Genomic DNA, 12,162 nt, shown 5'->3' on the forward strand with positions numbered 1-12,162 from the left:
CGCCGTGGCATCAGTCTAGCTAACAGGAACCTCAAACTTCTGGGCTCAAGCGATTCTCCTGCCTCAGCTTCCCAAGTAGTTGGGATTACAAGTGTGCACCACCCACGCCTGGCTAATTTTTCTACTTTTAGTAGAGACGGGGTCTCACTCTTGCTCACGTTGATCTCGAACTCCTGACCTTAAGCAATCCTCCCGCCTCGGCCTCCCAGAGCGCTAGGATTATAGGCATGAGCCACTGCACCCAGCCTCATTCTTCAAATTTCTTACTACAAAATATAACACCATGGGCTCAGAGATAGGAAGAGACTTCAATATGGTCAGGGAATGGAATCCAGGTATCTAACTGAATATTCCACCATATGGATGTCACTAAATATGTGTGTGAATGTGAAGCAATGAACAGAGAAACACTGAATAAAAAATGAATTTAATACACCAACAAATACAGGACAATCATTCACTATTTCATTGTAGTTTCCCAAATAATTTTAGATTTTAGATTATAACTTTCAAAAGGGATATTTAACAGCTGCTAGGCTAATTCCATCATATTAGTATATGGAATTACGTTTATTCTAGTTATTTATAATCTTTCCAAATACTTAAAAACACAGTATATTTTTACAACAAACGATATTTTCCCCACCACAAAGAATTAACCATCTTCTCTAGTAATTTCCATTGTGCAAGAACGTAGAATATAGAATAATAAGCCTAAAGAGGATCTAAAGAGAGGCAACGTTACATAAAACTCTTCTTCTCTAACCATATTAAGCCCAAGTTTATCTCAAGTCATAATTGTAGTTAACATATGCCATTTCTCTGTGATTTTTTTTTTTGAGACAGGGTCTCATTATGTTGCCCAGGCTGGCCTTGAACTCCTGGTCTCAAGCGATCCTCCTGCCTTGATGTCCCCAGTAGCTGGGACTACATGTGGGCGCCACAGTACCTGGTTTCTTGTGACTTTCTTAATGTGCAGAAAACAAAACAAGGAAACAGTATTAAATAAGGATGTCCAGGTAAAATTGAAAAACAAATCTAAAAGTTAATGTAGATAAAAAGGTAAGGGAAAAATTCACATACATATGAAAAATATTTCTATTGCTGTGTATCCTTGATTTTATCCATAGATCTTAACAATGGTTCATGAGGTCCTCAATGACTATTTAATAAAACTGTGGAATTCATAAAGGACATCAGAGAAATAAGATTATGAATTTACTGATGCATATGAATTGGAATCTATATTTGCCATCTTGCACAAACAGAAAAATTTCTAATTAATTTTCCACCAAAAAAATCTTAAAACTTTAAACAAATCAGCTTATTTTAAATAAAAAAAGTTAGAAATGTTATGATAGCTATGTACAAAGTATGTATCTGTACACTCTACTTAACATTCTAAGTAAAGGTATCTTTGAAACTTTTTTGCTATTACACAGTATTGGTACCATACTCTGTAATGAGCACAGAGGAATATAAGAACTTTTGTGCTCAGTATATTGTAAAATCATGTTCAAAATGCTATAAACATTTTGCTTAGAAGGATTTGAAAAATCCTACTTAATGACTTCTTAAGTCATTGGACTAAATTTTTTTTAAAAACTTTTAAAAAGATATTAATGATATGGCTCATTAGCCAACAACCAATTAGTAAATGGGCAAAAGATACAAACAGAAATTTCACTGAAGAGGATAAACAGATGGCAAAAAAAAGAAGCCTGTAAATATGTTCAACATCATTATTAACTAGGGAAATGCAAATTAAAACCCACAGTGAGGTATCACTACACATCCATCAGAATGGCTAAAATAAAAAATAGTGACAACACCAAATGCTGGTGAGCACATAGAGAAACAGGATCACTCACACTTTGCTGGTGGAAATGTAAAATGGTACAGCTACTCTGGAAAACAGCTTGGTAGTTTCTTATAAAGATAAATTGGTATCTTTTTCCCTAAGCAATACAGATATATGTCTAGACAGAGCCATTTTATAACAGACCCAATTTACAATAAAGGGGAGAAAGACTATATAGAGTAACAGAGAAGTTCAGAAATATCTGATTTTGTAGGCTCCTATTTCTATCCTTCCTACTCCCAAGATCATTCCTTGTTCCTTTAGAACAAAGGTCCCATGAGAATATGGTGATGATACAGGGAGTGATTTAGAATAGATAGATGCTGGTGACAAAGTATTTATGGCTATGAGGCTCCAAAATTTAAAAAACCAACATGATTTTGAACCACCTATTTACCTTTTTGAGGTTACCCATTTTGACTGGTTTTAACCAGATGACCAGGCTTTGGGTATATGAGATGATTCTGGGACCAGGTAGGTCATAAACGTCCAAGGTGTGTTTGGGGCCTTTAACTCTTATTTAAAAAACATGATCTAAATTTCCCAAAGGGATTCAGAATCCTTTAGGATGGATTCAAGCCTTCTAGGCTATCTCTGGGATGACTCTAGAACCACTTAAAGTCAAAGAACTCCAGGGTAGTGCTACATCTACTCTCAAAAAATTACAAAATTCTTGCCAGACTCCTGGGCTGAATTATTTTATGTTTTGTCATTATTTTTTTCTCTTACCAAGTTGTGATTTGATGGACTATTTTAAAGTAGCAACTGGTTCCCAGTATAAGTCCAGAAGGGACTATTTATGAAGTTCCTACCTTATAGCACCCAGAGTGTTTGGCACTTTTAAGATTCAATCTTTTTGTCATCTGCAGTCAAATATACAAAATCTGTAAATAAAAAGGCTTCAATTATACCTCCCAATGTAACTGGGTACATTTATATGATGCATATCTCTACACAAATACATGTGCAAATACATAAACATATGAAGAATTTTAAATAAACAATGTGAGGATCCTAGCTCTGATTAACAAAGTAGTCCTTCTTAGTTGAAGAGAAACATATTTTACTTGCAACAAATATAAACTGCTCCCTATCAACAAATGTATTAACTAGGACAAAAATGTGTATGCAAACAGTACACTTACAAACATGAAGTAAAAATTTATCCCAAAAATAGGGAAGCAAAATCGTAAGTTCTAGGGAAATAGATATGATTTCTGCTTTCAGGGAGCTTCCAGTCTGGTAAAGGTTTGCACAGAAAGCAGATGAAAGTGAGTGATCATCTCCTTTGCTCAGAGATGAAGAGGAAGCAAAGAAGCAAATCAAATCAAAGATGATCTGTAGAATACATTAATCCTACACTGAAGTCTTGGACCTACTACAGTAATTAAGACCACAGAAATCACAGAGGCGGAGCTGAATGGATAAAAATATCAGAAGAAAATTACATGAGATTTTTTTTCCTCATTAACCAGCAAAGTATTATAGAAACTTTATTTATTTTAAGATACTACTATCTGTTTTTGATAACAACCATTTCCTAAGGTAAAATGAGGCAGAGGGAAAGGAATATGACACTGTATTCACTGAGTCTTTGATTTTCTCCTAACAGCCTCTATCAGTGATTTTTAATTGGGGGCAATTTTGCCTCCCAGGGTGACAATGTTTGGAGACATTTTTGGCCTTAACGACTAGGGGGATATTATTGGTAGCTAGAGGGCAGAGGTCAGGGATTTGGTAAACATCCTATAATGCACAGCATAGCACCCCAAAACAAAGAATTATCCAGTCTAAAATATCAATGCTGAGGTTGTGAAACCATGTCATGGTTGGATATAAAAGATTTAAAAATCAGGCTGGGCACAGTGGCTCACGCCTGTAATCCTAGCACTCTGGGAGGCCGAGGCAGGAGGATCGCTTGAGCCCAGGAGTTTGAGGTTGCTGTGAGCTAGGCTGATGCCACGGTACTCTAGCCCAGGCAACAGAGCCAGACTCTGTCTCAAAAAAATAAAAAATAAAAAAAAATAAAAAATAAAAAAAAGATTTAAAAATCAGTAAGTCTACAATATAAAAGCAGTTAGTACCACTTTAAGATGGAATGTACAAAAACATTTTCCTCCTTGATGAGATAGCTGGAGACCTAAAAATATCTGATAGATCCATATGGAATAATAAAACATGCTGAAAAATAGTAGCACAAATTTTTTCAAACTCTAAATATTAGCATACAAATGAAAAATAAACTCGAAAGATAGAACATTTTTTTTGCTCAATTGATTTTGACTATCAACTGTTCCTATAACCACAAAAGCAAATGTTTCATGTTTCTTATTTTGGTTAAATCTGACAAAAGATTTACTAAATTGTATCACTAAAAATGTCCAGAAATACTAAAAATGAAAGATTAGATTTTAGATTCACAAAAGGAAAAAGCAGCTGATTCTTGAAGAGACCCACAATTCCAATGAGAGATATTCAAAGTTATTGTCCCTCATTACCTAAAAGATATTCTTATCCTTTATTTTGTGGTTATACGCTGGGAAAGAAGAATGTGGAAAAGAAATGAATAAACTTTTAGGTATTAATAATATTGTAATTCAGTACAGCCCAACACAAAAAGACAGAATTATTTCATATGAAATCAGACCCACTGAGAAGCAGAATCTATAATGGTAAAACAATAAAGCAGCTTTCATATGATTTTGATAGGAAAGCCTTTAATTGGCCACTAAGCTTTATAAAAAGGATGTAAAAAAGAAAAAGAATGAAAAGAATATTATCTATATATGAGATTTGACTTACTACAGTAAATAAAAACACTTCTATTCAACAAAAATATTTCCAAATCTTAATTAGTGTGGTTAATGATACTATATATTTTCTCCAATGCCTTCATCAAAAAACTTTTAATAATTTAAGAAAACCCTTGAAGTTCAAATTGTAGAAAGTGCAATTTAACTGTCAGGTTCTATCTTATTGGTGTCCAAAATGAACACATGTGATGGCAATAACAAAATCCTCTGCAACAGTCTTTCCTTTAGTTACATTATTATGTGACAGCTAGTTTTATAACAGTAGGACTTTATGTGATAAATCTGTTATTGCTGCAAATCCAAATGGAACTTACCCCAAATGTAGGGAGGGGCAAATAACATGGGAACAGGTCAACTGCCTTAGGACAATTTTATCCCTGGCCTGAAGCTACTCACAACTCTTACTCCTCTAAATTGTTTCTAGGAAGAAAGTTTAAGAATGTGGGACTGTCCCTGCTCCTCTCCGTGGATCTCTGGCTCAGTGGCCTTAGGGCAATCTTTAGCATGGACACACTCTCATCACTTCTAACAACTATCCACTGCACATTATCTCAGAGAGATGCAGAGCCTAGACAAGTATTAAAAAGATACATGGGCCAGGCACAGTGGCTCTGACTGTAATCCTAATACTCTGGGAGGCCAAGGCGGAAGGATCACTTGAGGCCAAGAGTTCAAGAACAGCCTGAGGAAGAGTGAGACCCCTGTCTCTACAAAAAAATAGAAAAATTAGCTGGGCGTGGTGGTGTGCGCCTATAGTCCCAGCTACTCAGGAGGCTGAGGCAGGAGGATTGCTTGAGCCCAGAAGTTTGAGGTTGCAGTGAGCTATGGTGATGCCACTGCACTCTAACCCAGGCAGCAGGGAGAGAGAGCCTGTCTCAAAACAAACAAACGAACAAAAAAAAAAAAACAAAGATATACGGACAACCAAAATACTCCAATGAAGGCAATTCGTAAGTCACCAGTAATTTTGGGCACTTTCTTCAAACTAAGCTCTATCAATTAGGCACTTAATAAAAACAAAAGACATTAATGCAAGCTTCTCAACAACTAAGAAAGGTAACAGAAGAAAGGCAAGATTTATGTTAACTGCTTGCAATTTGTAAAAAACAGAATGTTATACTTTAACCAGAAGTTTTTGAAAGAAATGCTATTTGAGAAGGAAAATAAATGGTATTTTTCTGTTCCTTAAAAATCAACATCCTTTTTAGTTCGTCAACTAAAATTAGTTTTTCAGTGTTTTTCAATATATAAATAGTGCTCAGATTTTGGTTGAACAAGAAAAAATTAAGGCAGTGGCTTTAAGCTCAATAAAGGAAAGCACTGACTAACAAATAAGCTTATGTGAGAAGGACATACTGAGCCCATATTTGGATACAACATTGAAAAACTATGGCTTTAACTATAAAATATTAATATTTCAAAATTCTACATCTTCTCAGTTATTCTTTCTTTTTAGGACTTCAAATAACCCACTTAATTTTAAAGAATTAAAGAAATACTTTCCACATAATTTTGGAACAAAATGTGAATGGTGCTTGACCCAGAACTATCAGCTCAGATGGTAAACTGTTATGTTCTATTGACCTAGTATAAAAAGGAAAAGGACCCATATTGTCAAAATATGGTTGAAAATGGCTAATGTCCTTTGGAATTTGCTACAAAACAGAAGAAATAAAGTTTTAAGGTATTGCTGCCTTCCTTACAATCTTACCAAGGTTTGGGAAAAAAGTAATAGTTGTTAGCTTTTTAAAAAGCAAAGCTTTTTCTCTCAGGTTGTGTAGTTCAGTTTAAATCTGTCATTGTCATATTGGTTATCCCTGAGCTTTGTCTCCTCTGCACATCATATAAACCAGTCATCCATGGTTTCAATCATTTCATTTAGTATTATGTCTTGTTATACCAATTCATGGATCGTTTCACGGCTTTAACCCAGTTTTCCATACTCATTTCATATTCTTGACATTTCTTCTGTGGCTTGAAAACTATTTCACTTTGCCTTAATTTCTTTAGTTCTTCCTTGTCAGTCCAAAACCCTATAGAAGAAAAAATTATTCTAAAATTTTAAGGCAAGTAATAAGTCCATAAAGTTTGTACAGAAACCTATGTGAGTTGGTGGTACAAAGATAAACAATTATTATATTAAAACAAAACCCAAAATATTTTATGGCTTTTTAATTTTGTTAGATTGACCATTCCTGGAAATAAATATACCGGATTTAAAAATCTTTTGGTTTCTAACTTACAGCTTTATTTCTGTGTGGCAGGGTATTAACAATGTATCACTTCTAAAGCAGCCACACCCTGTCATCAATTAATTTGATGACTTAATATTTAAAAACATACAAGTGAGAAATAGTATATTTTCTTTTTATACAATTAAAATAAACAAAAATAAATTATGATTTTTGTTATATATCTTTTTTTCTTTTTGTTTTTTTGAGACAGCGTCTCACTGTGTTGCCCAGGCTAGAGTGCCGTGGCGTCAGCCTAGCTCATAGCAACCTCAAACTCCTGGGCTCAAGCGATCCTCCTGCCTCAGCCTCCCAAGTAGCTGGGACTACAGGCATGTGCCACCATGCCCGGCTAATTTTTTTCTATATATTTTTAGTTGTCCAATTAATTTCTTTCTAATTTTGGTAGAGACGGGGTCTTGCTCTTGCTCAGGCTGGTCTCGAACTCCTGAGCTCAAACAATCTGCCCGCCTCGGCCTCCCAGAGTGCTAGGATTACAGGCGTGAGTCACCGCGCCTGGCCCCTAATATATCTTGAGGTAAGTAGCAACTCCCTGGGATATGTATAAAATTGAAAGTTAATATAATTAATATATAATATATATTAATATATATAATTATATAATATAATTAAGAAATTAATATAAAAGTTTCTTTTTCAAATTGTAGCATTTCATACATTCACACAAATTATTTAAATTCCAATTCAAGACAATATTGTAGTTCTAGCATATCTTGTTCTTTGCAAAGACGATCATGTGATTTATAATAAAAAGCAGCAAGAGAATATTTATAACTATGATCATAAGTAGTCTGAAATGATACAGATATCTTGCTGATAAGCTCAACATATCCCACCTACTGAGAGGTCCCTCTCACCTGTTTTGAAGTACTAACATAGTCCACAAGTCTTCATGAAATACATTTTCTCTTACCAATAAAACTGACACATTAAAATTTTTTCCTAAAATTTTCTGTCAGGTCACATTCTTTTCATTTACGAAGTCAGCATTTTAAACTATTAATTTATAGAAGTTTTAAAAAGACTGAAACTAATTTTCATTAGTACACTACATTAGATAAATCTAGTAATGAAAATAAATGTTTCTTAAAATCCTTATTTCCAGAATTTATTATTTACATTTTAAGGCATATATATTTTTAAAAGCCATATTATAAAATATGTATAAAACAGATCAGTTTCTGGGTAAATTCTGAAAATACAGAGGACATACATAATCTTGAGGTCTCACATTTCTGAGACAAAAGCAAAGGTTTGAAATTAAATATAGACATAATGAAGTAGATAAAACTCAAGCCAGTATGATATTATGTGTAAGAATAACCTGCATGTATTTATGTACTGTATTTTAAGTGTTCAAGAGAATCTGACATATTTAGCCTTATAAGGTGAAAAGTATAGAAGAATTTGATTAACTTTATAAATATTAGAATGTTTGTAAGAACTTCGTTTATTATAATTATAGGCTTCATTTATTCAATTTGCAATAGCTGTTTAAGTATTTGAGATTTTCCTTGTTATAATTTTAGGTTTATACAATCAGGCATTTCAAATTATTAAAAGTGAAATGAACTCTATTAAATTTACAGGAGTTGGAATATAGAAAGGAATTTAAATTGCAAAGGGGACTGATTATTTAAAGAAAAGCTTATTTTCTTCCCCTTGAATTAATCAAACATTAATCAATGAACAAATGAAAGTGGTAGTTTTAATTTTATTCAAAATTACCAGATTTTTAGAAGAATAAAATTTAAGCTGAATTTACCAAGATTTCATGCTTTGTGGATTTGTAACTACAATATGCTAAACATTAGCCTAAAACTTTTAAATGTAAAATATCCTATTTTGCACACTCTCCTCACATACAGAAACATATTAAAATATTCCCAGTGTCCCAAAGCATCATCTGCTTCCTAGGGAGCCCCCTAATTAGCATGCCCCTCTCCATTCTTTATTCTTCCTCACTAATCCTTTCATCAATTGTCAAAATGATCTGTTCAAATGCAGATCTTTCCATGACTCTCGCTGGCTTAAAATTCCTCAGTTGATCAAGTCCAAATTCCTTTTTTTTTTTAATACTTTTTTTCCTTTTTTCCCCTCAATCCACCCCTAACCCCAAATTCCTCTCTCTCTCTCTCTTTTTTTTTCGAGACTGGGTCTCGTTCCGTTGCCCAGGCTGGAGTGCAGTGGTGTCATCATAGCTCACTGTGGGGCTCCAGCAATTCGCCTGCCTCTGCCTCCCAAGTAGCTGAGACTACAGGCACACCCCACCATGCCCAGCTAATTTTTCTACTTTTTGTAGAGACAGGGTCTCACTCCTGCTTAGGCTGGTCTCAAATTCCTGGCCTCATGCAGTCCTCCTGCCTCGGCCTCCCAAAGTGCCAGGATGACAGGAATGAGCCACTGTGCCTGGCCCCAAATTCCTCTTTATTAGGAGTCACCACAAGTGGACCTCTACGTACCTCTCCAACCTCCCCTCTTGCTCTCACCCTATCAGGACTTCCCATAATTGGCCAGTGCCTTTGCACAAGCCATTTTCTCTATTGAACTACCATCTGTCATCCTTCCCTCACCTGGCTATGTGCTAACCCCTTCAAAATTGAGTTATATGTCCCCTCCTCTGGGAAGCCTACGCCATTTAATATGCTATGGCTATTCACTGGGTTTATCAAACACGTTTAATACTTGCTTGACTTACCTGTCTGCTCCCACCAGGGATCAAGGACTATGGCTTTTAACCTCTTTATTCCCAGCAGTGACTGTCATGTAACAGGTACTCGACATTGTTCAATAAATAAAATAATGAAGGGGTTTCTAATGCCAAAGACAAGCCTACCAACAAAGATTTCCTTCTTGAGCAAACTACTGTCTCTTCTGAGCTCTTTTTCAACTGGGCCTCAATTTTTGGACTTCCATGTTCATCTCTGCATTACTTAATTTTAGCAATAATCCTACTAGGTCAGCAGCCAGAATCTCCTATCCTCGATATCTGCTCATCCTCATTATTTCATCCTCCACTATCTCCCAAGTGATATCTGATCACCCTGGCCTGCCTTCAGCAAGAATCCTGTTAGGTCAATTTAGCCAGAATTTCTCCTTACCCCTATGTTTCCTCTCAGTAATTTTCCACCTACTGACCCTCATTCTGTTCTTTGGCTATAAATTCCCACTTTTCCTTGTTGTGTTCAAAGTGGAGCCTAATATTTCTCCCCCACTACTAGATCCAGCTGAAGTAGTCCCTACACCTATCTTGATAGTCCCCCCAGGTAAAGTCTGCCTTATGGTCCTTTAACAAGTATTACTGAATAATTTTCTTCTTTAACACTATCTACCTGGAAAGCTTACCCAGAGACCCTTGCTAGAGACCAAAGCAGCTGAGAGTTAACTGTCCTCATCTCGTACTTTTTCTGACTAAAGGAGTAAAGTAAGGATGGAAGAGGTGCAACCAGACCCACCAACAAAGAAGGTCACAGGGTACTTATGAGCAATATGCATATGTGTACGGAACTAATGGACACCAAGGCTTTCTAGATCTTCTCTACAATTTTGAGATTTGAGAGGAGAAATGCTATCTATGAGAAACAGTTTACAAGAAAGCTCTTGTATTTACAAAATCCACACATACCAACAGCAAGACCAGCTAAAGTAGCTGCACCTAAGCATGACATATCAATGTGGACAGGTCTGTCTATATTCTCATTAATCAAGTCTGAAGTCATCTGCATGACAAAATCATTCTTACAAACTCCTCCATCTGCCCTGCAGGGAGAAAAATAAAGAGAGATAAATTACTACAACAAAAGCATCATTAATTCTTCTTAAATGGGCCATATATTTTCTTAAATCCTTGATTTTATTTTGTAAGTTTAACTTTTTAATTCCAAAATTATATCACTTAGCATTGATCTGATGACAGAGGATCTTACTGGGTAATAAACATTTTTCCTTATTTATGCCATCGATTTTCCCACCTGCCCCATTTTTCTTGGGACTACTTCAAAATAGGCCAAGTATAATAAACAAAGACAACACAAAAATTCATCTGGACATTACAGGAAAGAAAGTCAAGAAATTTGATGCTTCCTTGCCAAAAAATAGCTACATACCCCAAAAAGGGGATTTCAAAGATTTATATAATACACATATGGGTGCCAAGATGTTTCCAAATTTCATAAATCTGTAATTAGCTTTCCTTTCCTCTCCAAATTCCTACAACCAAGAATTTCGTTGCAAAGGAGCCAGGCATAAGTTCTTTTTGAAATCCTGAATAATCATAATAATGCAAACACTAATAGCAGCTACCACTTACTTCTAATTTCTAATTAAATCTGTTAGAAACAAAGTTTACATACCTAATTTTTGTTACAGGAATACGGATCTCTTTCTGCATAATCTCGTATAATTGTTTGTTTCTAATAAAGAAACAAGATAACTATTTAGAAGAAATTTATATCATAATAATTCTCTATTTTATTTACTTGGCATTTATAAAATATGCAAAAGAATAATATTAAAGAAAAATATCGTGCCAGATAGAAGTCATCTTCAGTGGTCTCCAACTTTTTTGGCACCAGGAACCAGTTTCATGGAAGACAATTTTTCCCCGTATGGGGGGGGGCAGGGAGTAGGCAGAGCTCAGGCAGTGATGCCAGCGATGGGGAGTGGCTGTAAATACATACAGATGAAGCTTCATTCGTCCACCGCTCACTTCCTGCTGCGTGGGCACCCACCCACCCACCATTCCCTAAATTTCATGGAAGACAATTTTTACACAGACCTGGCTGGGTTGGGAGGGTGGCAGTGGAGGCCATGGAACTCTGCCGCCCAGTCCCTAACAGGCCACGGCCACTACCAGTTCGTGGCTCGGGGAGTTGGGACTGCAGATTTAACTGATGCCCAGATAAGCAAGAAACTCAGGTCCTCAGGTTTTTCACCTTCATGTAAGAGAGTATCATTTTTATTTAACAACTAAATTTAATCTATTACCATTATATAAAGAAAAATTTAAAGCAGGCACCTATTTAATAGATAGCTATTAAGATGACATACCACACATAACATCTAATAGAATTCAGCAAACAAATGATCATTTTGTAATCACAGAAAATTTTATTTTAACCATTATAAACATTCTATATTCTTTTTTTTTTTGAGACAGAGTCTCACTGTGTTGCCCGGGCTAGAGTGCCATGGCGTCATCCTAGCTCACAGCAACCTCAAACTCCTGGGCTCAAGC

The 12,162-nt window shown here is 35.5% G+C and overlaps 1 protein-coding gene across 1 annotated transcript in view; it reads right to left on the reverse strand.

Moving 5' to 3' along the window:
• Window positions 1-5,594: 5,594 nt before the first annotated feature.
• Window positions 5,595-12,162, reverse strand: part of GK5 (glycerol kinase 5 (putative)) — a 103,370-nt gene continuing 96,802 nt past the window's right edge. The window contains exons 13-15 of the mRNA XM_012647411.1: window positions 11,279-11,338; window positions 10,552-10,685; window positions 5,595-6,707 (exon numbers count right to left, since the gene is read on the reverse strand). Of these exons, the coding sequence (XP_012502865.1) occupies window positions 6,559-6,707; window positions 10,552-10,685; window positions 11,279-11,338 (343 nt within the window). The 3' untranslated portion in view covers window positions 5,595-6,558. The remainder of the gene's footprint in view (window positions 6,708-10,551; window positions 10,686-11,278; window positions 11,339-12,162) is intronic.

This window comes from Propithecus coquereli, unplaced genomic scaffold (genome assembly GCF_000956105.1).
Source record: "Propithecus coquereli isolate 6110/MARCELLA unplaced genomic scaffold, Pcoq_1.0 Scaffold268, whole genome shotgun sequence".
Taxonomy (NCBI): Eukaryota; Metazoa; Chordata; class Mammalia; order Primates; family Indriidae; genus Propithecus; species Propithecus coquereli.